The 26,009-nt window shown below is 45.4% G+C and overlaps 1 protein-coding gene across 4 annotated transcripts in view; it reads right to left on the bottom strand.

Annotated features, from left to right (window-relative positions):
* The window catches only part of GAN (gigaxonin), a 75,260-nt gene that overhangs the window by 4,105 nt on the left and 45,146 nt on the right, over positions 1–26,009 (bottom strand). The window contains exons 10-11 of one of the 4 annotated variants that reach the window (XM_067718740.1): positions 18,121–18,230; positions 5,544–18,033 (exon numbers count right to left, since the gene is read on the bottom strand). The exons of 2 other annotated variants lie outside the window; for them this stretch is intronic. In XM_067718740.1, coding sequence (XP_067574841.1) covers positions 17,852–18,033; positions 18,121–18,230 — 292 coding nt within the window. In that variant the 3' untranslated portion in view covers positions 5,544–17,851. Of the gene's footprint in view, positions 1–6; positions 5,148–5,543; positions 18,034–18,120; positions 18,231–26,009 lie in introns of those variants that run through there. One more of the 4 variants, XM_067718742.1, reaches the window with a different exon arrangement.

Genomic DNA, 26,009 nt, shown 5'->3' with positions numbered 1-26,009 from the left:
CTGAAGGATGAGAAGCCAGGATGACTGAAGGGAGGGGGCACAGCATATGCCAATGCCCTGTGGTCACAGAGGGCCCCTGGGGCTGAAGGGTGAGGTGTCAAGTGGCACAGAATGAAGCTGGAGCCGTGGGCAGGGGCCCCCTTGCAGTGGTTCAGAGGCCACGGCATAGTCGGGTTTCATTCTCAAGGCAGTGGGACAGCAGCAAAGGGCTTTTACGCTGGGGAGGAACATGGCGGGATTTCCAGAGACTGAGAGAGCAGATGGGAGGGGGCTAGGATTGGGGGGATGGGTTTTTATAGAAGTTGAGCGGGATTGGCAGAGAGCACTGGTGAAGACAAGAGGGTCTGTCTGTCAAGACGCCTGTCTGTCTGAAGGAAGCCTGGGTAAAGAGAGGCCTCCAGTGACTCAGGTGGCCCAGGGCCTCCTGCTGTAGCCTCTGTAGGGTAGGAAGTTTGAGTGGCTCAGACCTTGAGGAGTCGGACTGGCAAACTCTGGCCAGCGAAAGCCTTGGCCAACTCTGGAAGCAGATGCATCGTTTCCGAGATGGAAAGGAATCTGGGAGACGGGTGGGTCTCAGCTCTGGCTGAACATTAGAGTCACCTGGGTCCTATTCCTGGGCCCCCCCCAGACTAATCAAGGCTGAGCTCCTGGAGGGTGGGGCTGTATGAGTTTCCTACGGCTGCTGTAACAGACCACCACGAACTGAATGGCTTCCAACAACACACATTTATTATCTCGCAGTTCTCGAGGTCAGAAGTCCAACGCTGGTCTCACTGAGCTCAAATCAAGGTATCACAGGACCGTCTTCCCTCTGGAGGCTCCAGGGCAGAATCGGTTTCCTTCCTTTTTCCGACTTCTAGAGGCCGCCCACATTCCTTGGCCTGGGGCCCTGCGTCACTCTAACCTCTGCTTCTGTTGTCACCTCTTCTCTTTGGTCCTCCTGCCTCCCTATTATAAGAACCCCTGTCATGACACGGGGCCCACCTGGATAGCCCAGGATCATCTCCCAGCTCAAACCCTTAACTCAGTCACATCTGCAAAGTCCCTTTTGCCACATCAGGTCACAGATTCTCTGGTTCAGGGATTAGGACATCGATGTATCTGGGGGCCAGGGGAGCATCGTTCCGTTAACCACAGGAGTTAAGGTATCGCAGGTTTTTTTCTGCAGAGAACGCTGAGAGGGAGGGCCCTGAGCACAGCTGGCTCTTCTGGCCATGTCTCCAGGCTGGGTGCTGTGTGGACCCATCAGCGTGGGGACTGTGCTAGTGCCAGTCTCCCTGTGTTCTGTCTGCTGACAAAAAGAGACAGCATAAAGGCGAAAGGACAGTTGTAGGAAGAACCTGGGCATGGGTATCAGATAGACCTGGGTCCAAATGCCAGTTCTGCCTCAGACCAGCCACATGACTTGGAGCAAGTGACTCAAATGGCTTGTGACGTTCCTGTCTGTTAGGGGAGGGTCACAATGATCTCTTAGGAATGCTGTGAGGATAACCGGCTCACCACTGTATGGTAGGTGTCCGATGGGTGCTGTCCCCCCAGAGTCCCTGGGCAGCTTAAAGGATGGGGGGAAGGCAGCTAAGGGGCACCGACACCCCAGGCAGGTGATACCCCTCTTCCTCCCAGCTGCAGTGGGGAAACACAGCAGTGGCAGTGATGGAGAATCTGGCCAGGCTGGAATTGTTAGTCAGTTTCCCCTTTCCTGGCCATAGCTGATAAGTATATCCTGCTGGATAAAAATACCTCCACCCTTACGGTAAGATTCCCAGGCTGGGAATTCTCCGAGCACCCCGCCTCCAGCCTGGGGGAGCGCAAGTTGCCTTTCCCTGCAAACATTTTAGGAGTGGCTATGGTTCCTGGGCGAGGGGTCCGGCAGCCGTGCCACACTCTGAGGCGGGGAGGAGGCTGCTGCTACCGCTGGGGAAGCAGCGGGCCAGGCTGGGCCGTAGTGCAGGGCACCCTGTTAGTAAGTGGCAGTGCCGACGGAGCCTAGAGGCAAGAGCCCTGTGACCAGCACAGGGCCTTGCCGTGCGCCGGCCGGGGCTTGGTGCCACGTGGTAGCCCCTTCAGCTCGCACTATGTCCCCAGGATGGTCCCGTTGTCCCTGAGGCACAGGGGGTAAGGAACTACCCCAAGGAAGCAGTGGTGGTGGAGACCGGATTTGAACTCAGCCGTCTGGTATTTAACAGGTAGACTGGCTCCTGCTGAATCGAATTCAGAAAAGCTGTTCGGATTTTCAGTTTCCTGATGGTGAGGAAGAGGTCTGTGGATCACCCCAGACGCCAGCTGACACACACACAGGTGGCAGACCTCGCACACCAGACACGTGGCACTCCCGCCCGGGGCCGTCTACAGTGCACAGCACTGGGGGTAGGAAACTGGATTCCCATTTCCTCAACCTTGCCAACGACCCAGCAGCTAGTGTTGATCACTTTTCTGATTTGTTCCCTATACTTGATCCCTCATCCTTTTATTTGAGGCTAACTTCACATAACACAAACCATTTGAAAGTGTGCAATTCGGTGGCATTCAGTACTTTTCACGACGTCGTGCAAGCACTTCTTTTTCCAAAACGTGTTCTTCACCTGAAGGGAATCCCCAGGCCCATGAGCAGTTGCTCCCCGTTCCTCTCTCCCTCCAGGCCTGGCAACCATGAATCTACTTTTGGTCTCTAGGGATCTGTCTTTTCTGGACATTTTGTATAAATGGAATCATAGAATACATGGTGTTTTGTGACTGGCTTCTTTCACCTGGCGTGCTTTCAAGGTTCATTCATGTTGGAGCATGTATCAGTGCTTCGCTCCTTTTTACGGCTGTATAGTATTCCACTGGATGAACAGGCCACATGGTGTGTATCCATTCATCTCTTGGTGGACATGTGGGTTGTCTCCACCTATCGGCTAATGTGAGCAGTGCTGCTGTGAACATTGGTTTGAGCCCCTGTCTTCATCTTTCCTGGGTATATATGCCTGAGAGTGGAAATGCTGGGTCACATGGTAACTCTCTTCAACTTGCTGAGGAAACGCCAAATGGCCCCCCATAGCGGTTGCACCGTTTTCCATTCCCACCAGCAGTACACGAGGGTTCCAATTTCTCTACATCCTCAGCAACACTCGCTATTTTCTGTAGCTGTTGTTTCATGATAGCCATCCTAGTGTGTGCGAACTGCTTATCCTTCACTGTGAAAGTGGAGCTGAGATACCACACAGCCCCACCTCCACAGATCCAGCTGCGAAAGTGGATTCCCAAGGTCATCCTAGAACTCAAACCCTCTGCAGCCCCCGGGGCGACTTTATCAGCAGGGAGTGCGCTGCACGCAGACAGAGATCCTTGGGTGAAAATGGACTGGGGCCAGGCGAGGCCACTGACACAGCTCTTGGCAAAAATTCGTGAGGACAAAGAGGATCATGCCCTACTCACACCGAAATTTCAGAAGCTACTCCAAAACCTAACAGGCAGTGAACATGAATGAACTCAAGTTCTCCAGAAAGCTACAGGTTTCTTTTACAACAAAACACCACCACACACACACACACACACACACACCCTCACTCAAAGTTGGTTTTTGTTTTTGTTTTTGAATTAATTAATTTATTTATTTTTGGCCACACTGGGCCTTCGTTGCTGCGCGCAGGCTTTCTCTAGTTGCGGCGAGCGGAGGCTACTCTTCGTTGCGGTGCACAGGCTTCTCATTGTGGTGGCTTCTCTTGTTGTGGAGCACCAGCTCTAGGCTTGCGGGCTCAGTAGTTGGTGGCACTCAGGCTCAGTAGTTGTGGCTTGCGGGCTCTAGAGCGCAGGCTCAGTAGTTGTGGCGCACGGACTTAGCTGCGCTGCGGCATGTGGGATCTTCCCGGACCAGGCCTTGAACCTGTGTCCCCAGCACTGGCAGGCAGATTCTTAACCACTGTGCCACCAGTGAAGTCCGGTCTCGGTTTTTTAAAAAAATACCTTGGCTCTCATCAGCTTCTATTCCAGCTGAAAAAATGGTGGCGGCACCAGCAACAAACCTCCTATTTCAGCTCCCATCGAGAAAGTCTTCCCTGACTGACCCCTTCGGCCACAAAACTGTTTGATTTTCCATCCTTGGCCATTGGGCAAACACATGAGCAGCTTTCAAGAAGGTCTGTCCCCTTTCCAGAGAGACAGGCTGTTGGTCTGCCTGGCCTTGAATCCAGCTCTGCCCTCCCACCACCAAGCCTGAGTTTTGGCCAAGTGATAACTTCTACGGGCCTCAGTTTTCTCTGCTGTAAAATGGGTTGTTGTGAGGATGAAGTGAGTTAACACATGAGGTGCTTAAAGCAGTCCCTGGCGCACAGTGGGTCAAGACAAGATACGTGTCACTCTCTGAAGCCAGCAACAGTATCAGGAAGGTGACACGGTCAACGCCCATTGTCCCATCTCCACCTGCATCAAAACTGGCAAAGCGCCCCTCCCCCACCACCTACAACAGGCAATCTGGGGTCTATTCTCCCAGAACTGGGTTCCTTTGCAGGGCAGGCTTTGAGCAGACTGACATCTCAGGTACTGTAGACATAAAAGGGACCTGGCAATGATCTGGTCCAGGGTTTTATATAACAAGGAACTATGTCCTTGCCCTCCAGACAAGGAAATCCAGTGACCTAAGTCTCATTTTAGAGACAAGAACTGGAGGCTCTGGGAGGGCAGAGACTGCTCAGGCTTCCCAAGGGTGAGTGGGCACAGCCAGGACCCCTCGGAGCTGCTGGCGGAGGCCTGGGCATCGCAGGGTCGGGCTTCAGGCTCCGACAGCTCCGACTACACCCCTCCGCAGCCAGCCAACTTGGGCACTGGTTTGTGGCCAAGTCTTTGTTTAAAGAAAGGGTTCCACAGCAACCTTCCCACGCCCCTCAAAGATAAAAAGGCTGGCAGACCGCTGGCCCATAGAACCTTCTCGCTATTACGGAAGGTGGAAAGAATTTAAAACCAACTTCCAGAACTACCTGACGCTATGCTGTACGACTGAAGAGGAATATTCCACTTCTTCTTCTTTCCAGGTGACCTCAGGAGTGATTCTGGCCGACTTCATGTACGTAACCTTGACATTACTGGGAGGGTCTCTCTTTGCCCCGTGTCTTCGGTGGAGATCTGCCTGTGACATTTTTCAGGACCCCTGGTCTTTGTAGCTTTGTAGTCTGTGGGCATGAGAGCAAGAAGAAATTACAGAGAATTCTGTTTGTCAGAGACAGAATTCTCCAACGTATAATTAGACCGTTGAGGTCAGGATCCTCTATTCCTCGTAAGTCTAATTTCATTCTCTCTTCCAAGGAAAGTAAATTTGAAACTGTCTTTTGGGGAAGTCAGAATGGGGACTTATTCTGATAAGGGATGGAAGACACCAAGGCAATGACTGTGGAGTGTGGTGAAGGAGTGTATCTTACACTGTGAGCCAGGATCCAGGGAGCTGCTACCCAAACCGTTTAAGATGTGGTGTAAAAAACAGAATTTTCCATTCAGAAGTCAAGCCAAGCTGTATCGACAACGCTAACTTAGTGGGAACCACTGTAAAAATCAGAACCAATTACAATGCCTTCCCCATCAAATTGTTTTATTAGGTTAATTAAACAGCTTAAAGACGATTCGTTTGTTCGGTACCCTTCTAGAAAATATTTCAAGTTTTAAATGAACTTCCAGTACATAAAACAAAATTACTTTACCATAGACAAATTTCAGATCAAAATACAACACTCTGTTTCTGTTTTCTTACAGTTATAAAATCCAGTCAATACAAACTACATAAAAAAGATAAAACACTTTCACTGATCCTTGGTACAAGAGAACAGCACGAACGCAGTTATGTTCCCAAAGCACAAATCCTGTGCTCGTGAAACGGGGTGACCCCGTAGTTACCCCACAATAAACCAAGCTTGTAAACAAAGTGCGTGCTACTTAATTTTAAGAAAGTTAACATAGCCTGTTTGCATCAGTATTACTTGTAAACCATAAAGCAACTTCGTAAGAAAGGTCACTAATTCAAAATTACTTCAACTTCACTAAAATTTTGTACCAGCAACGGAATAGAAAACTACTCCACAGAAGAAACGAATACGCTTGTACCACAGGATGTTTGAGACGTGACGTTTCAATGAAATCACATTAGCACAATTTCTCTGCTATCCTACTGAATTCGGGGAGGATAACTCTACAAGTTGCAACTTCCCAGTACTTGAAATATTTTGAACTTTCCATAGCATGTCTTTTGTCTAGCTTATGTCTATTTCATTGCAAATCTGTTTTTTTCAGTAGTAGGTCTTTCTTTGAAGATCGAGATACCTCATCTGAACACATGTAACCTCATCGGAATACACGTCTAAGTAGACTGCTCAACTTGGAATCTTACCAGATAATAAAAGCTGCAGGATTTAAATTAAAAACTCTTCTGTATGTACCATGTCAGAAAATATAGATATGTTAATTAAACAAAGACTTGCGTTTAAGAGGATGAGTTTTGATACGGTATTTTGGGAATCTGGTATTCATGGACTTTGCTTTATGGTATTAAAAGCATTGAAAATGACAAAACAAGAGTGTGCTGAAAACTGGTTCTTGACAAGGGCAACTGTCACATATGGCGGCTGGTGCCGCACAGGCAACCAGGCAACAGGAGTGTCGCTGGTTGTTCTGCCGGACCAGGGCCCACTGTGAAGATCAGCCCTGAGTCTGGGAAAGTCAAACTGAATTTATGGCCCTGTTTCAAGGAGTTCCCTTGGTAGTCTTCTCTCACAGCGGAAGACTGGGATCGGTGAGAGAAAACCAATGAATGAATCTACACGTTTTAGAATGAGTAATGGATGGACCCCATTCACAGACAGGTACGAGCGTCTCTGTCACCAGGAACATACGGTGTGAAAATGAAGTCTGCCAGAGCCTGCTTGAGGTACTTCTACAATAGTTTCTGATGAGGATGGGAGGGAAGGGGTGGAGGAGGGAGGTGCTTTTGTTAAATCCACTGATCACTCCAAGCTCTGCTGATGCAATTGCAGAACGGGCCGCGACAGGTGTTCAAAATGTTCTGCCGAAAACACGATTATTTTTTCATGGTCATCACAGTTCACAAGTGGTATGATTGAACACAAAACAAGTACCGCTATGTCACTGGCGACTTGAAGGGGTACAGGAATGAGGAACCAAACAGAGGCTGTGTCACAGATGCGTCAAAATGAAAAGAATCCCATCAGCAGAAAAAGCCACTGATATTTAATGAAGCAAGTGTTGCTAAAGCGCCTGTGCTTTTCTCAACTAAAGGCCACTGGAGACATTTCCCCTCATAAAATCATCTACCCCATGCAACCTGGCTGATTTGTTTGCACGCAGAACTTAGATTTTGAGGTCCCCTATAGGAAAACAATGCTGTAAACCCACCGACACTGAAGGTTTGTTTTTAAGCTGATGATACATACCCTTTTGCCCCACGTACCAGATCCTACGTAATTTTATACAAAGCATAGAGTCCAATTCAGTGAGCATATGCTTAGATTAACAAGAATACATTTACTTTCTAGAGTTTTTTCTGAAGCAAAAATTCCTTTTGAAAAAAATACATAAAGATGGTCTCTCTCTTACTGTAAATGAGGAATTCTAATTTCCGATCCTAGTCACAATTTGGAGTGCAGTGTGTTTTTAATCAGAGCTAAATAAGAGGAAAGGACGAGGTGGAGCCCGCACGGCGCCTGGCAGCTGGGTGCTGATGTGGTATGTCTGGCATCTGGGGCCCCTGCTTCTGGCTCAGAGAGGAGCCCTAAGAACCTCCGGGGCAGGTGTGGAAGGTGAGGCCGCCTGGGGCCCTGGGGAGGCTGTTCCAGTCTAGCTGCTTAAGGAGCCGCAGAGATGCACCTGGCCATGCCTGGGGTGGGAGGCTCTGGGCCCCGGGTTCTCACGTGGGAGGAGCAGAGCAGTGCAGACTCTGGGAGCTGCCCGGCCTGGGCCACCGCTCTGGCTCTCTGGCGGCGGAAAGTGCTGGTCACAGAGGCCAGGTGAGGGATCCTGGAAGAATGCTTTTTCAACATGTGTTTTAGGCTAAATGTCTGGGGAACTAGAAGAGCACCCCCCACTCTTTTGGATACATAATTCAAGCAGTTAAAAAACCAGACTGGGAGAGCCCACGGGATAAGAACAGAGGGCAGGCGAGGATGCGATTGCCAAGAAAAGTAGGTAAATAAGCGTACACTTCAGAACGCAACCGAAATACCTCCCCCATCTTGACTAAAGTTCCTCAACCGCCCAGAAAGAAGTGTCAGCTTTAGGAAGGGCCCATGTCCTCGGAGATCCCACCCACACTCTGTGCAGGCACAACGGGACATGGGGAGGAAAGTGAGCACTGGTTCAAACAGAGGGTTAGCAGTGAGTGAAGACAGCCGAGGGGATGGGCAGAAGGCACACGCCCGGAAAACAACGCGGACAGCTCCCTCCCTCAGACCTGGACCTGGACCTGGACTTGAGTGCCTGTCCCAGCCTCTGCTCAGTCCCTGGGCTTTGGGGCAGGTGGGGTTGGGAGGAGACACAGAGGGGGGGTGGCGCCCCTGCAGCCCCGTCAACTGGGAGGAAGACTGCAGGGGCTTTCACAGAAGAGGGAGGGACAGAACCCGAGAGGAAGCAGGTCCTCTGGAAACGCTTCTCCAGGGATGACAAAGTAACCCATCAGCGAGGTGCCCATTCCTGGAGCTGGGAGGGGCTGGAAGAGGTCAGCCGACCCAACTCCCCCCAGTGCACGGTCCCCTCGACGGCATCCCAGGCCCTGCTTAAAAGAGTCCGATTTTTACTTACCAGCTTTCTTAAGCCTGCAGAGGCCCTAAGGGATTTAGAACAAAGAGTATATAAACAGCAAGAATCACTGTCTAGTTAACATGGCTTTAGGGAAATCTCTAGAAGTACGTCTATTTCTGAAGGTTCTGCTGAAGCTGGCTGTAGCCGTGGGCCAGGGGCTGCAATCAGGAGGCGGTGAGCGAGCAGAGAGGGCGGAGGGGAGGGAGGCGGGGAGAGAGCACACGTCAGGAGGAACAGAGGCCCTTCTCCTCAAAAACAACGTGAAAGCTAAAGTACAAACGTTATCCCCCCCACACACTTTTTTACTAAACTGTTCACAGAACCTCATCTGCAAGAAGCTTTGGAGCCTGTGACAACATCCTGTCACCGTGCAAGACCCCCATGGTTGACACTGTCACACCCGCTAGTCACAGCTGCACGGGGCATCCTTGGGGTGATTCTCAGAGCTGAGCGCTCAGAACCACAGGAGGCACCCATTTCATCACGAGGCAATTCTAGAAAGTTCTAAGAGCGACAGAAACATTCTGCCTCTACCGTTTCTGCCTCTCGGCTTGAGCAAGGCGCTCTGGGGCACGCACATCTGCTCCTTCTAAAGCCCCCCCAGCAGGCCAGAGCCTGGGGCCTCCAGAGAGCTCACCACCCCGGCCGTCATCCTCCAGGTGGCCTCCCAGGTGCTGGTGCCCAGAGTCGGCAGCTCAGTGCAGTTCCCAGGGCCCATCAATGCAGCATGTGGATGGAACAGACTTCCTCTTCGGGCTACCAGCCCCCAACACAGACAAGGGCACTATTTTTTTAAACAGTTGGCTTATGTTCAAATTATCAATGACTTCCCCCCCCCACCCGCCACACACAATTTTTTCTTTCCCTTTCAATTGGGAACTATCTTCTCTGAACCTAGACATAAGACTATATTTAGCCATGTTATTAGACTGCAAAAAAAGCACTGCAGACCCTAACACCCAACACTTTCCTCTGCCGTCTATAGTTTTATACAAGTTAGTAGTGAAAACGTTAAAAACGCATACTGCTAGATTACCCCCATCCGTGCTGACACAAGGGCCCATTCCTATCAACACTGCCTGGGTATTTCTCAGCCCTTTTAAACCTATTTCTACTCCCTTTTCTCAATCACAAAAATATCAACAATGACTTTATCAAATGCCTTATTGAAGTCAAGATAAGCTGGGTATGTCACGTACCACTAAATTCACCAGTCTGTAATCTGAACTGGAAAGGAAGTGATTTTATAAAAGGATTAAGTAGCTCACTTTTGGTATCACTTTGTTAAATAACCCTTCTTTACCTGAAGGTACAGAAGTTCTACACACACACACACACACACACACACACACACACACACACACACACGTAACACAAAGTTTCTTTGTTTTTAGGTTCCACATAACATCCAAGTTCAGAAAGCATAGTTCAGGTATACTGATCTCAAACAGAGATCGAGAAAACATCCAGTTTATTGGACTAATATAGACTACTACCTTTAATATTTTAGGGAAAAAAGAAAAATTCAACGTCAGGAAAGAGTTTTAAATATTACTAGAGTACTTCATTAGGCAAACCCTGAAATAAGGGATATTTATAACCACTCTAAATATTCTAAACACATATTTTGGGGTGTTTCCGCTGTCTAGAGTTACCTTGAATTGAGGTCTTAGAGAAGTAGGAGGAGAACGGTGTCATGGATCCAGAAAATAATTTTGGAAGTGCAAATATGCATTTACTTGTGTATTGTGGTGGCAGACGTGAGAATGAAGAAAGCACTAAGGGTGGGGACACTCAGCGCAGGGCGAGAGCTAAGACCATGAGTGACTAGAGGCTGAGTCGGGCGGCCATGGCAGCTGAGATCCCAACCACCCCATCTGTGTGCAAGACACCAAGTTCTCACCGTCCTTACTCCACTGATTCCTCACAGCAACCCTAGCAGGTAAACACCCATCATCTCTTTCTACGGGGTACAGAGCTTTGAAGCTCACGAAGCAGCCAGCGGCCAGCATCTCCAAACCCACGTGCACCCGGCCCTGAAGCCCACGCGTGCTCAAACCATTGGGTTCACTTGGGACAGTACAGAGAATGTTTACAGATATTTTCCTCAAAACAATTACAATACAAAAGCTTGGGGCTTTAGAGGGGTGAACCTTGGTTCTCTTGGCAACCACCTAAGGGAATGCCTCATGGCCAACGGCTAGAAGCCCCCGAGGAGGACTTTGTCAGCAGCAAGCCCTTTAGTCTACAAAGCACAAGCACATCCATTAAATCTTAACGCACAAGGACAGTTAAGGTTTTAGATCTCACCTGGTATGTAAGTTATTCCTAGTATGCTAGGTTTTTAGGAATGGGCATAACTCTTTTTGGCCATGAAGGGTACTGGGTAATTCCTATAAGAAGTCACCCCCGGAAGGGAAGGTCTGTCTACGAGAAGTGATGGGCCCCGCAGCTCCCCCTCACTCACCAGCCAGGTAGGCGGACAGATGCTGGCAAGGACAGCACCCACACGTGCCCTGTGCAGATGGTGCGTACGGGGGGAAGCTGGGGACATTCCACTGACACACAAAACAAACCCGATCACTCGTGATTTTAAGCGTGATGCAGTTCTGTGTTGTTTGGTCAACTCAACCCTGCACTTCCAGAGTTTCATTTTAAAACCCCAGGTTATCAGAACTAAAAGAGAAGAGGAACTTCTTGATGAGCCCTATACTTTCATCAAAATTAAGATTCTTGGGAAACAAATTCATGAAACTACACCTAACAGACCCTTAAACTGCTCCCAATAGCACCTTATAGAATAGGAAAAACAGTAGCCCCAAGCATCTAAATCCCAAACACTGGGTCAAATTACAGACAGAGAAGATTTCCTGTCTGATCTGAATGACGATGGCAATGAAGCCCTCTATTTTACACAGCAGTGGTGTTTAAATATACTACTTTTCTACGTTATGAAAACATAGCCTTGTAAAGACTCTTTAAAGTTCAAGTTGAGTTTCAAGTAATCACTTTGCAGCAGCTCTAGGAGAATTATTGTTCCTCCTGATTAAAAGTGCCTATTTTTTTTAAAAAAAGTAGTAAAATGGAAACTACGCCTTAGAGAATTGTATTCCTCAAGGCCACTTACTGCTTGTTTCCAGGCTTTTGTTAAAGGACAGAATGTGTTGAATTCTTCTAAACTGGCAGGGGATCAAGCACAACACTACATAATGAGGTAGCCGAGAACAGCGTCTTTCCTATAAACACGAAGAACAAGGGAATACGCGCATGTGTAATTCTCATCCGATTAAACAGGAAACATGATAAAGCAAACTGTGAACCAAACTCCTCGGTTTAACTTGAAAAAATTTAACCCAAGGTTCTAAGGTACACCTTTGTGTGATTGATGAGTGAGAGGAATAAAAATAAGGTACTTAAAAAGCTGTACTGATATGCTAAAAATAAAGTTCTAACAAATATAATTCACCAACCAGAAAGAAAGATGAACCCACAGCCACTCGGGATTTGAAGTGGCCATTCATTTACTTGGGTCACAGGAAGTGGCTAAGCTTTCTCCGCGTCATCTTACGCAATGTGTACCCAGACTTCGTGGGCTGTCACCCCCTCCTACCTGCACCTTCTCTAGTTCAGATCACAGTGATTTAAGAGTCTACAACAACTTTGTTGGGCCATGAAGACGTCAATATCAAAAAATTATAATTAGCCTAAATTTCAGGTGAGTAGCAATTTTAAAAGATGAGTTTTTATCTCAACATGAAAAAGAGAAGGCAACAGACATTTCTCACTAGATCATTATGCAACATTATTAGATATTTGATCTCATAAGAAAGGGAAGGAGTTTAAAAATCCATTCGTTTAGAGAACTTCAATGATAGAATTGAAAAGAACTAACCTTCCTAAGCAGTATGCATCAGTCCAAAGAATATAGAGCTACATCTGAGCTTCTCACACGTCACATACTGCAGAGACCAAGTCGAGATATGTTTAAAATTAAAATAATAGAATTACCTCTGAAACAAAATTACAAAAAATTTAGAATTTTTACTAGCTGGTTTGCCAAAAAATAGAGGAAGTCTCCAGTTCAAGACCAGGAGGACTCCGCTGCCAGCAGGCAGGATTAACTCACCTAAGTTCACACTCCCCTCAAATGTGGGCAAGTGGGGCATTCCTCACCCTTGTACCATAAACTTCTATCAACCAGCTCTAGGGAATACTTCAGGGATTACTAGAAAGCTAGCAAAATGCTTCCCTCAACATTCTAAGACACAGTATCTTTTCCCTTACTGATTAGAGGTGGTAAGAAAGGGAAGGATAAATGAAGCTTCAGCTTTTAAAAGTAGAAACAGCTTCTCTCTCAAACACAAACGCTTATGACTTCTGTTCTTACAACTTTAGTAAATTCTTAAATTTCCCACAGCTAAATGACAAAGAAAACCAAAGATCTTTTAGTTTATATTTGTGCAACTTGCAAAGGATACGTTTGGGGGTTTAAGTTATACCATAAATGATTATCATGTGATTAAAAATACTTGTATGCCTAAAAAATTAAGTGATATTCTAATACACTGAACAGTGAAACTGGTAATCCAAAGACCAGATTCCACTTTTTGGCTTCTACTCACATCTGAAGCGGGGAATGAAGCTGTATCTACTGGGCCTCAAAGGCTGCTTTCTGTCCAATGGAGAGCACTGCACCCATCACAGAGATGTGAGGATCAAAGCAGTACGTTCTGGAAAAGATTTTGAGCCCCATGGAAAAAGCAGTGAACAAAACCCAACATTAGATGCCGTAAACATTATTGGGTGTGCTGAGTACAGGGTCTCAAAAATCCTCCAGAACATATGGAGACCACAGAGCTGTGCGTCACATATAAGTCAGGCACTTTGCGTTTTTTATTCTGTACTGGTTTCCCACTCTGTATTATGAGGCCGGCCTATCTGTGTGCAAAGTTTCTCACTTAAAAGTAAGTCCCTTTCAATCCTGTGTAGAACGTCACCTGGATCACAAGGACACTGTATTCGTTGGTCATTTATTGACTACCTACTGTGTGCCAAGCACTAGGATTAGCAGAACACTAAAGTAGGGTTCCTGCCCACGAGGAGTTTAGTCTAGAGGGAGGGCAGGATTTCATCTGCCTCACTGTGAAGCTCCCCAGAAACCCAAGCAGAATTCTGAGTAGGTGCTCAATCAACACTGTTGATTGAACCCAGGGCGGGCTTTTCTGTGCCGGTCGGAGTCTCTTCTCTCACAGCTCCAGGGGCAGCCACTGAACCAGAGCAGCCTCACCCTTCCCTTCCCTTCCACTGGGTGCTCTGTACGGGGGTTCCAGCACCTTCGAAACTGATGTGGTGAAAGTGCCGCCTCATTCTTTCCCCGGATAATCACGTGGCTTCACCTGATCACAGGCAGCCTCCTCTTGAATCAAGAAAGCCAACATTCCGGAAGGTAATACCGCGGTGTTTGTAATGCTCCTTGGAAAACTTTTGGAGATCCCTGGTTTGGTGCAATGAAGCAGGAACACACCAAACGGAACCCCAAAGGACCTAAGCAGCTAACACATTTCTCTAAAAACCTAACTTGCTACCCTGAGTAACTGCAGCGCCACAGCAAAGGAGCCCTGTCTTTACCACATCGATATAAAGGATGTATCTCCCAGGCATTGCCTAGGGGACTCCTCACTCATAAATGACAAAATGGCACTTCCACAGCATCACCGAAGAAAGCGCCGTCATTAAAGTGGTCGTGCAGGATAACAGAACACTTCAAGGCAAGCAACATGCCGTCCAGCATCCCCCAGATACTCTCTTCTGCTGGTTGCACAGTTTGAAAAAAGCCTACTGTCAGCTATCAACTCCTCATAGCAGTAAAAGACACGAGGAATTTAGAAATTTCTTAGGCCAGATCTTTATAACATACCAACTATGAGCTGGTAAACACTAACACTGTTTTTAATATGCTAAAGAGAAGAAATGCAAACGCCAAGTAAAACTCACTACAAACTACAAATACGTCAATATATACACTCAACATGAGTTAGCACAGTAGTATAAACCGAAGGACCACAGGCTCAAGAATTTATCTGAAGCACCAGGAGACAATAATATATGTAGTATGGAACGACAATTCCAAAGCTAAACATATACAAACAGACTTAGCTAGTCACATCACACACATACACACACTCACACACACACTCTCTCTCACACTTTTACTCTCACAGGATATAAGCACTATCACAAAAAAATTTAAAACTTCATTTTAAATTAAACACTTAAATCTTTGAAAAAAAATCTGTATTTGGATGTGTTGAACAAAGAAACAAACAAACCTACTTTAGACCGTAGCCTAGAAGAAATACTTTAAATTACTCTAAGCTGAGACAACTTTCCTTCTGTTGGTGGATAATGAAAATAAATTGCACTTCCCCCAAAGATACTGTATTTAAAATTTTAAGACCTATCTTTCGCTGCCAATTCCAATATACACCTGATAAAAGTGCCTAATGGAAAAAGAAGTATCAAAAATTTACCAAGAAAGGGTATTTCAAGGCATAAATGGATGGTTAAAACACAAACCTGTGTGAAATTAGTTAAAAATTTTTTCACGATACTAAAGTAACTGTAATTTACAAAAAAGTCATGATTAATTTTGGAATATAATAAAATTAAATACATGCCTACATTTCAATGTAATATTTTTATGTTATTATATAGTAAAATAACAGTTTGGCACTTAGCAGCTTTTCTTGTTTATTGCATCCCATATTATGCAGCAAATTTAATTTTAAAAAAGTTACCTAATTTCTGCAGCTACAGTGTCAATGAACTAAATTAAAAAAAACAAAAAAAACCTACTTTTATAAAATGAATTGACCAAGTCATGCAGGTACTGATAATACTGCAACAGGGACCCATTCACTCCTAAACAATGAACCGTCTCCTTGGAGAGGCCTGGCGTAGCCTGGGAAGGACTTTAAATTTCAGAAATTAAAGAAAAGAGAATTGCTGACTGTCATGGCTTTAATAGGACATCAGTTACCACTTTAACATACCTCAGCTGTGGCTTCTGAAGGCCAAGGTTCTGTTCTGTATGGGACATTTTATCAAAGAAAATCCACTTTTTCAGAAATTTATTTCCTCTAAAACTAACATCTAGTTGTACAAAGAAAGTTTTCTTTCTTTGCAGTGGTCATGCAGTTTGCTTTGATTAGAAGACACCCAAGGTATCCTGGGGAAAGCATGCAGACAACTGCTGACTGGTACACGGTACAAAGCAAAGAGGCTGGCTTTGACTTACGCGTCAAATCTGACTGTTATGTGAATGGCCGGCAAATCTGGCCCAGTGCCTCTGATAGAGAGGAGGAAAACCCTGTACCTCCTTTTACCCATGTCTCTGCCAGGATGGAGAGTTAATGCGCACACACAACATTCTTCAGAATTCCCACAGACAAGGCTGCTCAGTGACTTCTCTAGCACTGGATTGACTTCTACTGTTCCTGGGTGGGAAAAGACAAGTGATGTTTCATATGCATGGGTAAAGCATACAGACATTCCAGGTAGGAAGTTTCTAGGAGAAATTCCTATTCTCAAATTTATAACCAAAGGATACACTTATACATTTATTAATCATTAAGACTAAATGCTGCTTCTTATAGCCATATATTAAGGGGGGGGAAGCTGTAGAAAACAATTAGAAATGAAGAGCTCTATATTAAATTGATTAGAAATCTGATATTGCATAAAATTCAAATGATGAAGTCATCAAGCACTTTGAACTCCTTGGTTTCACACTAAGGTGGTATAATTCGAATGGAAAACAAAATATCTTACAAGGTAAGTACCACTAATGACAGACTTTTTCCCCTTTGAGGAGTGGGGTTGAGTGGGTCGACATGGGAGTGAGAGGGAGGGAAGGAGGAAAGGATTAATTTGCTCTACAGGAACAGAATGAAATTAAGTTGAGGTAGTTTATTCTACCAGCCAACCTTTACTTGTAATGTAGTTTGTCTGAAACTCGTACTAGTGAACGGCATTGAGAAAATTCTGCTACAAAGACTAGATTCTTAACGTGGATTTGCATTCCAAGACACGTTTTCAAATCCTAGACAGTAGTAAACAAGACTCTGTGTGCTTTCAGACAGATTACTTTTAGAAGTTTTTGATCCCTATATATTTCCTCTGGACTTTTTTTTTTTTTTGGTCATAGCAGACCTTTATTATTTGTCCGGCTCAGGTCCTTCTTTTACAAAATCTCCTACTCACTAATATCCTCGTATTTATAAAACAGTTCTGGTTAGTTGGAAAGGAAGACTGGCACTGCATGAGATCCTTCGCAACCCCAGAAATGACGGCATGACACATCTTCATCTGAATTAACACAGAAGTCAGCAACTTCCTTTAAATTCATGGGAGGGCTGCCACCTGACTCCTTAATTTATTGACTCCTTTGGATTACTAAGATAGAATGTCATAAAAGAGAAATTTTATCTTAGTTTCAATTCATCATAATTTAGTTTAAAAAAGATTCTTAGGACGGACAACTAGTAGTAAGTGGAGACTAACTGGCATTGAGTCCAATCTAACATTTTAGGCACAAACCTTAAATTGTTGGGCAGAGTTAGGCATAATATCTCCTTCCAAGTGCAGTGGAAAAGCAACCCCGGTATGTTTGGATATGTTGATATATGCATGTTTGCTCGTTTGTTAACCAAAGCCAGGTACGAACAGAGCGGTCAGGCAGACGTGAGTTCCCCGCGGGGAACATGCACCTTGGTGCTATAACTTCCTGATTTTACATGACACGGATTCCCACTTCCCTTTTCCTCTGACGCTGACTAGCCCGGTTGGTCTAGGGACACATCTCCTGGAGGAACTGACTCCTCCTCGTTTTTTTTCAGCAGTTACATGTTCTCCCGAACAAGAGCTGGAAGCCCAGGCTTCTAAGCGTTAGAAAACCACTCGTGTTACCGCACAGAGGCCGGCGCAGAGCAAGGGTCGCCTGCCATCTCTGTCCCCTCGCAGAGCGCCGCGTCCCGGCGCGCTTGGTCAGGAGCTCCGCTTCCGCGCCGCGGCCCCGTCAAGGTGAGTGAACGCGGATGCGGAACAAGCCCTGCTGAAGCTGCAGGCGGAAAAGCTTGCAATTCGCAATACGTAAGGCTGCACACCCGGTGCGGCGGAGGTCGGAGGGGAGGAGGGGCTTGGTGTGGTGCCAGGTTCCCGTGCTCCTTTTGAACTCGCGCACGTAGTCGTAATTGGTACCTGCGCCGTGAGAATAAGCAGAGGTGACACACCGTGCCTCGGAATCACCGGGAAACGGTTCCGACAAGATCACTGTAACATTCTGACCTGTATCAAGATCTCCGATGACATAGATACTGGCTCCTATGGGGACAGCTCCGTACACAAAAGAGGAACTGGCGGGGATGCATAAATTCTGGTCATTAAGATAGATCCACCTGAGAACAAACAGAGGGACAGAATGAAGGAGGTCAAAGGGTGTCCACGACATCTCAGCAGACTGAGATGACAAAACTCTGAGCCACCTACAGTACAAGGCACGACACCGACACCCCTCTTCTGCGGACACACTCATTTCCTTCCTGTCACTGAAGACTTAGTTGTGTCTGTTCCAGAATGTCGCATATAATGCATCATAGAGTGCACTATCCAGTCCGCTTCCTTCACTCAGCACAGTGTGAAGGAGGTTCATCCATGCTGTGGCTTCATCGTTACCTCATTTCTTGTAATCTTAAGCAGGATTCCATTACATGGTACAGCAGAAATTGTTACCCATTCACCTGTTCAGGTTCATCTGGGCAGCCTCCAGTGTCTGGCTATTGTGAGTGAAGCTATTTTGGACTTGAGAGGGCAAAGCTCTTTTGTGGGCTTACGTTATGGAATTGCTTGGTTATACGGTTAAAGGTGTATTTTCTTTGATAGGAAAACACCACACTGTTTTCCAAGGTGTTGTGCCATTTTGCATTCCAATGAGCAACATGTGAAAACTCCAACTGCCCGCCATTACTGCCAGCTCGGGTACCATCGGTCTTTGTCATTTTAGCCATATGAGTGGTGTGCTTTTCCCTGAAGACCAAGGGTGCTAAGCACCTCTGCATGTGCTTACTGGACACTTTACATATCTACTTTTGTGAAATTTCTGCTCAAAGATCTGCTCATTTTTCAAATTGGCTTTTCTGTCTTCTTATTAACTTTTAAGATTCTTTTTATTTCATGGATACAAGTCCTTTGTTGGATACGTGTATCACAAATCTTTTTCCCAGCATGTAGACTGTCTTTTCATTATCTTAATGGGGACTTTGAGAACAGAGATTTTTAATTTTGATGAATTCCAGTTTATCATTTTTTTCTTTTTATAGTTCATGCTTTCTATGTCCTCCTAGGAAATCTTTGCCTACTCCAAGGTTGCAAAGGTTTTTTAAATTAAAATTTCTGGAAATTTTATTGTTTCAGTTTTTACACTTAGGTCTTATGATACATTTCAAGTTTACTTTTGTGTATGATATGAGGTATAAGAGTCAAGTCCTTTTTCTCCCCCATACAGATACCTAGGTGTTCCAGCATCACTTGCTGAAAAGACATTTCTGTCCCCACTAAATTGCTTGGTACTTCTGTTGAAAATCAATTTAATAGCCACTAAAAGGAGCCAGGGCTCCATGAAGAAGTGGCTGACTCCACAGAAGAGGCCGAAAATTCAAGATGAGCCTGGATCATCTTGCGCTGCCACATAGGAAGAGCTTAAAACGGGATGAGTTGTGTCAGAAGGACACCGGAGCTGATATGCAGTAGCTCCCAATGGCCACGGTGGGAACAACTGGAGCAACACAATGAATAATGATAGTCCTGGACAGATAACTCACAGAATAAATATCCATAAGTCCATACTGATAAAAACAAATGACTGAATACATTAAAAAAAAATTAGGGAGAAGGGGCAGGTCTTCTTTACAGAATTCCAGCTGACAAAGGTAGAAGGAATGAGGGAAGCAGAAAAATCACCATTAGGCAAGCAGCACAGTGATAACTACTGCAAGGCCAGTCCACCAATGATGCTAAATTAGTGGTGAAAGTTTAAGGAGAAACAGTATATTCCCATATTCTCAAATTCTCTCTTCCAAGATACTCATTAATTACAAAGGGAGAAGTAGTGACTTTACAATGGGGAAACCCAAAAGATGCCACCTTAACCAAGTCGTCAAGATTAGCATCACCAGTAACGAGACATTATCGACATCATGCTCCCCCTGATGCCGGGCAGAGAAGGGCCCAGCAGCACTTCTGTGGGATTCCTGGCCCAAACGCGCAACCTCAGCCTCATCGCGAGACGTCATTAGACAAACCCACATGAAGAGACATCCTAGTAAAAAACTGACCAATAACCTTCAAGGGTGTCAAGGTCATGAAGGACGAGGAAAGACTGAGGAACCGTCACAGATTAAAGGAGACCGAAGAAACTCAACAACTGAAAGCCATGTCAGGTCCTGGATCGGATCCCGGAGCAGCGAGAAAAAGATATTAGTGGGCAAGCTGGTGAAATTTGAATAAAGTCTGTAGTTTACTTAATAATACTGTACCTATGTGAGTATCCTGGTTTTGATATCTGTACTACGGTACGTAAGATGTTAACATTAGGAGAAGCTGGGTGAAGCTGGGAGAAGCTTTTGGGAACTCTTACTATTTTTGCCACTTTTCTACAAGTCTAAAATTATTCCAAAATAAAAGGGTTTTTTTGCTTTAAAACGAAAACAAATGACTCTGCTATGTAATAATATTTACTTAAGGTAGTCTGACCAAACAATTTCCCTTTAATAGCTAAAGGCATAGCCAGGTCAGAGCAGACCTCAGTCAGATCTTGGAAATGTATCTAAACCCTTCAGAACTACCAGTGTCTGGGCCTCCACTCACCATCAGAGCACGAAGATGCCCTGGCACTGTTCCCGTGTGTCTAACTCTGCCATCAAGTGTCCAAGAAGCCACTGGCTAAGGTCTACAGCATCTTGATGTTAAATACAAATGTAAAATTATTTCACTAAGAACAGCACTTTCATTTCAATGAGCACTCTTCCCAGACTGTTATATAAAGTAGTAGCTTCCATATTTTTAATCCCAAGAAACCCAGAAGCAGAATGATTTGCCCAATATCGTGGAACCACTCAGAAGCAAAGCTGCTGTAAAGCTGTCATCCCCCTGAGTACCTTTACCTAACATCCAATTCCTCGAACATCTAAAAGTTGATTGGAATCAAGCAGTTTGCTGGGACTGGGAGTTCAGTTGGGCCCCTGCCTCCGAGATGCCTCTAATAAATAGGAAAAGGGAAACGTCTAAGAGCTCTCAATGCAAAGCAAAAACGGGGACCCGAACAGGCCTTTGAAAGAAAAAGTTGGAAAAATGTCAAATACAACAACTGGTTTGTTCATATTTTATGTCTTCAAGGCTAAATAAACATAAATAACTAAACCTCGACATTTCAATTCTTCCCAGGTCCTGAATCAAACAAAGCCGATGAGTATCCCCCTGCCCTGTCTGCAGCTGAGCCACTCCCAGGATGACCCTGTTGGGGAGGCATACAACCCTCCCAGCAAGTCCACCGACAGGGCTGCAGGCACGCCCACGAGGCAGCTGGTACTTCTTCTGAACTAAGACATACGCGACGAGATCATCTACCGAAAGAATGCGTCAGAATACAAGGGCATTCCTCAGTAATTCTGTAGAGGTGAGAATTCAACATAATTCCTCCCTGGAATAAATCCACAAAGCTGAAGAGATTGGTCTATGTGGACTGTCTACCAAATTTGGTCCAAAGCAGATCAGTGATTCAGAGTTCCTGGGTTTCAGAAAAACAATCCTGTGTGATCTATTTTATATAATGCTGAGGCTTCAAAGTACATAAAATATGAGAATTTAATTGGATCATATATTTAGCTGCTGCTTTTAAAAATGGTATAAATGGCATGTACTTCTGCATTTCTTTCTCTACCATTTTTCACCTCGTTGACCTTGGATGACTGAGCTAACCCAGTCTCTCTTTCGTCATTTGTAAGGTGGGGACGCCATCACCAAGCTCAGGTGTCTGCTGTGAGGATGAAATGGAACAGCCAATGTAAAGTACTTTGCACAGTGTCTAGTACCTAGCAGGCATCGTGAAGTAGCAGTAATTTTTGTAATGGACAAGGCAATATTATGCCTTTATTACACTGTTCTCAAACATGGGATCCTCGGGACTTGCAGGCTACAATGATGTGTCCTCTGGTAACTCAGAATTAAGAATCCCCCCTCCCTCAAAGGAAATTTTAAAATGGGGCAAGCTTCAGAGAGAGCAGAGAGGGAGGGGTAAGACAGGCAAGGAGAAAAGGTGGGAAGGAGAGAAGGTGGGAAGGAGAGAGGGAGGGGAGAGGGAGGGGAGAGGGAGGGGAGAGGGAGGGGAGAGGGAGCTTCAGCGAGGGCTCGGCGGAGCCTCCCACGAGAAGCAGCTACAAACTCCAGACAAAATACAAAAGACAGACTGCCTGAGGGCTCTGGAGACCGGGCAGAAGCAGGCAGATTTGGGAAAGAAGTTGAAAGCTGAACAAGCACCCATATGGAATGAGTTTCCAGTTCCTTGGTAGCTCCGTCTGAAGGCAGCCTGGGGCTGGCAGCTCTGGGGAACAAAAGCCCTAGAGAAAACCCTGCCGTCTTTCTGGCCACCGGAATCAGGGGAGAGCATCTTGGGGCAGCAAGGATCACTGAAGTGTGCGGGGGTCTCAGAAAGATGGAAGGTACAGAACTAAACTGACGGACATCCACCCGAGTCACGTCTGACTGACACTGGAGCCACGAATGCTTGCACCTGAGGCTCCGTGAGTCTAACCAAGTCCACTGTCTGCTAAATGCCCGGAGCAAGTCTCTGAAGCAGCAGCAAGAGACCTCGGGGCCTCAACAATGTCATATTCGCAACGCCCCGGACACAATCCAGAATTACTCAACAAAAGAGCCAGAAAAATGAAAACCCCTTTGCAAGGAAATAAACAATCAACAGATGCCAACTCTGAGATGACTCAGATGCTGCGATTATCTGCCAGACAGGGACCTGCACGCAGCTACCATAACGATGCTCAGTGAGGGAAAGGAAAACACGCTTATGATAAAAAGATAGGAGAAATTTAAAAAATCTAATATGCTACCTGAAGAAGCTAGAAAAGGAAGAAAAACATAAACCCAAAGTAAGTAAAAGGAAGGAAATAATATAGACAAGGGGAGAAACCAATGAAACAGAAAACACAGTGGAGAAAATGAACATGGATGCGTAGCTGGTTCTTTGAGAAGATAAGTGCAGCACAGAGAGCTCTGGCGGGACTGCAAGGCTGGGGAGAGGAAAGGGCTTCTTCCCTGGTGTCGGTGGCCTTTTCCTTCCTCCATCTGTTCTGCCACCTCCTGTGTGCCGGGGGACCAGAGTGGCTCTCCCTCAGGGTGGTCCTTTGCCAGCCAGCAGGCAGCTTCCACGCACCAGCTCTGGCCCTGGCACCCCAGGGCTCTGCCACGTCTGGGGCCACTGCACACCCTCCTCCAAGGAGGTAAATCCAGCCTTGCGGGGCAGGGAGGGCTCTTCCCAGTTTGCTCCTTCCTGGGGTACTTTCCCTCAGCCCTAAAGGCTGTAGTCGCGCTTCCTTCATCAGCTGTTTCTGCACTCTCTCACCTGTTAGCAGCTAACTACTCTTCCTAGTTAATAATTACGTACATTAAATCTCCCCTGCAGATGACGAGGTGGTTTCTGTCTCCTGGCTGGACCATGACCGAAGCGGATTTGGTTAGGAGCAGCGTTCATCTCCCATCCTCTTGCTCACGTGTCTTACAAAGGCATCTGTATAGTATGTGCTACTTCCTAAGCCTCAGACCCAAACAGCATAACGTGGTCAACGGGGCAGACCAACACAGTACGGCACACCAAGGTAATCAAAATCTCTGGGGGCTAATAATATACTGCACACGGCAAAACTGACACAGTCCTGAGGCAACACTGTACAGGGGTACCGCTGGTCCTGCCAGGTACAAGAAACAGCTGCTGGTGGTCACTGCAGACTGGTGTGAAGAGAAGGCATCAGCTAAGGCAACAGCGGCACCAAGGCCAGGGACTGTGCTGCATAAAGACCCCACCCGCGGGACTGAGTCCGTGATCAGCTTAATCACCTGCTTAAGTTTAGGAAAGCTCACGGTTATTTTCCAAAATCCACTTGACTTTTCTACGTTTTCTAAGTGAATTAAGTGGGGATATGATACGTAGCACGACTCTTGCATTTTCAAGTCTTTGACGGTGGCACAAATGTCTGCACACTCCTCAGGATGCAGTACTGCTTCTGGTTTTCTATCTCGGCAGGGAAGGAAAGTTCCAGTGACTTCCACTTAACCCTTGCTACCATAATGGTCCCTTACCCACAAGTCAGAGAACCACAGGGGATTCAGCCAGTGGTCAAAGATGTCTGTCCGAGTATACATTCAGGCATCAAAAGATGAAACTGACAGATGTAGGCTTCAAAGAATAGTTAACATGATTTACCTATAATATAAAAATGAGAGGGGGAGGGCATCTCGGCTGAGCAAATGCACAGAGACAATAAAACACAGGATGGCTATAAGAAGTGAGCTGGAGTACAGAACATGTGAAAAGGAGAAAGCGAAAAAGGCTCAACATTTTTCTCAACCTCAGATCGTGGAGGGCCCCGAGTAGGAGGCTAAATACTATTATCTTTACTTGGTAAGCAATGGGGAAACAGGAAGAATTTCCATCACAATGAAATGACCAATGTCAGATTAATCTTTCAAAAGCACAAGTAGGTGAAATGTATTAGAGAGACTGGTTAGAAGACTTTGCACATATAAAAGAGTGAGCTCACTGGAGTCAGGGCAGAAAAATAAAGCGGGGGGGGGGATGTGTGAAAAATACTATAGAGTTTAAAAAAAAAAAGAAAAAACTTGGCAACTCATGAGATGTGAAGCGTAAGAGAGAATCAAAGATGACCTTATTTTGAATATGGACCACTGGGAGGATGGTAGTACGAGTAAAAGAACAGGGATACAAGGAACAGAAATAGAGGTACTGTCTTTCTGGATATATGAAGTTGTTGCCATGACTTGGTAGAAATAATGGCAATTTTTTTTTGCTTTCCTTCACATAGTTTTGTTTTTAGTCAGAAACACAGAAAATAGTAAGATATGGCATTTTTCCAGGAAAGTTTTAACCTAAAAATAGGGAACAAAGACAGGAAAGACAAGAGATTACTTAAAAACAGTAAATGGTCTCCAATCTAATGCAGGTTGTTCATCTGGCAACAGTTTCCAGAGTATGCAAATATCACACACTTGGAAACATCTGATCTTTAAAGAAATAAACTACTTATAGATTTTTTTCCCTTCTATAGGTATTTATGGGAAAGCCTATATTTTTAAGGCAATATTGTGTGGTGGCTGAAAATGTGGACTCTGGGGCCTGAGTTCAAATTCCAGCTCTGCCACCTGCTACCTGTGTGTTTTGGGGCACATTACTTAACCTCTCTGTGTTTTGGTTTCCTCGTATGCAAGATAGGAATAAAAAGAGTAACTATATATCTCAGAGGGTTGTTTTGAAGATTAAATGAGTTAATACATGGTACTTAGTGTTATATGCATGTTTAGTGTTATCTAAACAAGAATCCTATACATCAACAGAAGTTAAGCTTTCTTCATTCTGTTTGTGAATCAACACTGGAAAGCTTGAATATAAGCAAACTAAAGATAATACAGATTTTATCTGGAAGTGCTTTTAAACAGCAAGGAAGAAGCAATACTCACGTTTAACAATTATGAACTGAAAGCAAGTAATATACTCATATCTGAAGCTTCTCAACTATATTAATATGAGACAACCTGACAGAAATCTGAAGGTTCTAATAATTGCTAGCATATCAAGGGCAGATAAAAAACTTTACAGCCAGATTTAAGTCCTACACAATCAAAATAGGGACAGAAAATGGTAAAACCATAAGCAACCCTGATTACTTCAGCAAGCGAGTTTATAGCTCTCTAGCTCACACTGTCCAAACAGTAATTCAGTCATTATGACAAAGGCTTATAACGATATTTTATCAGAAACCAAACGTACTGACCACTGCTTGTTAACGAGGTTGGGCACACTGTTTTGGGATTCATTTGGGCAAGAAATTAATAAACTACTTCATATCTTGAACAGTCAGCCCTCGCAGTAACAT

Source organism: Pseudorca crassidens, chromosome 20 (assembly GCF_039906515.1).
Source record: "Pseudorca crassidens isolate mPseCra1 chromosome 20, mPseCra1.hap1, whole genome shotgun sequence".
Taxonomy (NCBI): domain Eukaryota; kingdom Metazoa; phylum Chordata; class Mammalia; order Artiodactyla; family Delphinidae; genus Pseudorca; species Pseudorca crassidens.
Note: the sequence above shows the minus strand (reverse complement) of the source record. Positions and strands in the feature narration are given on the sequence as shown.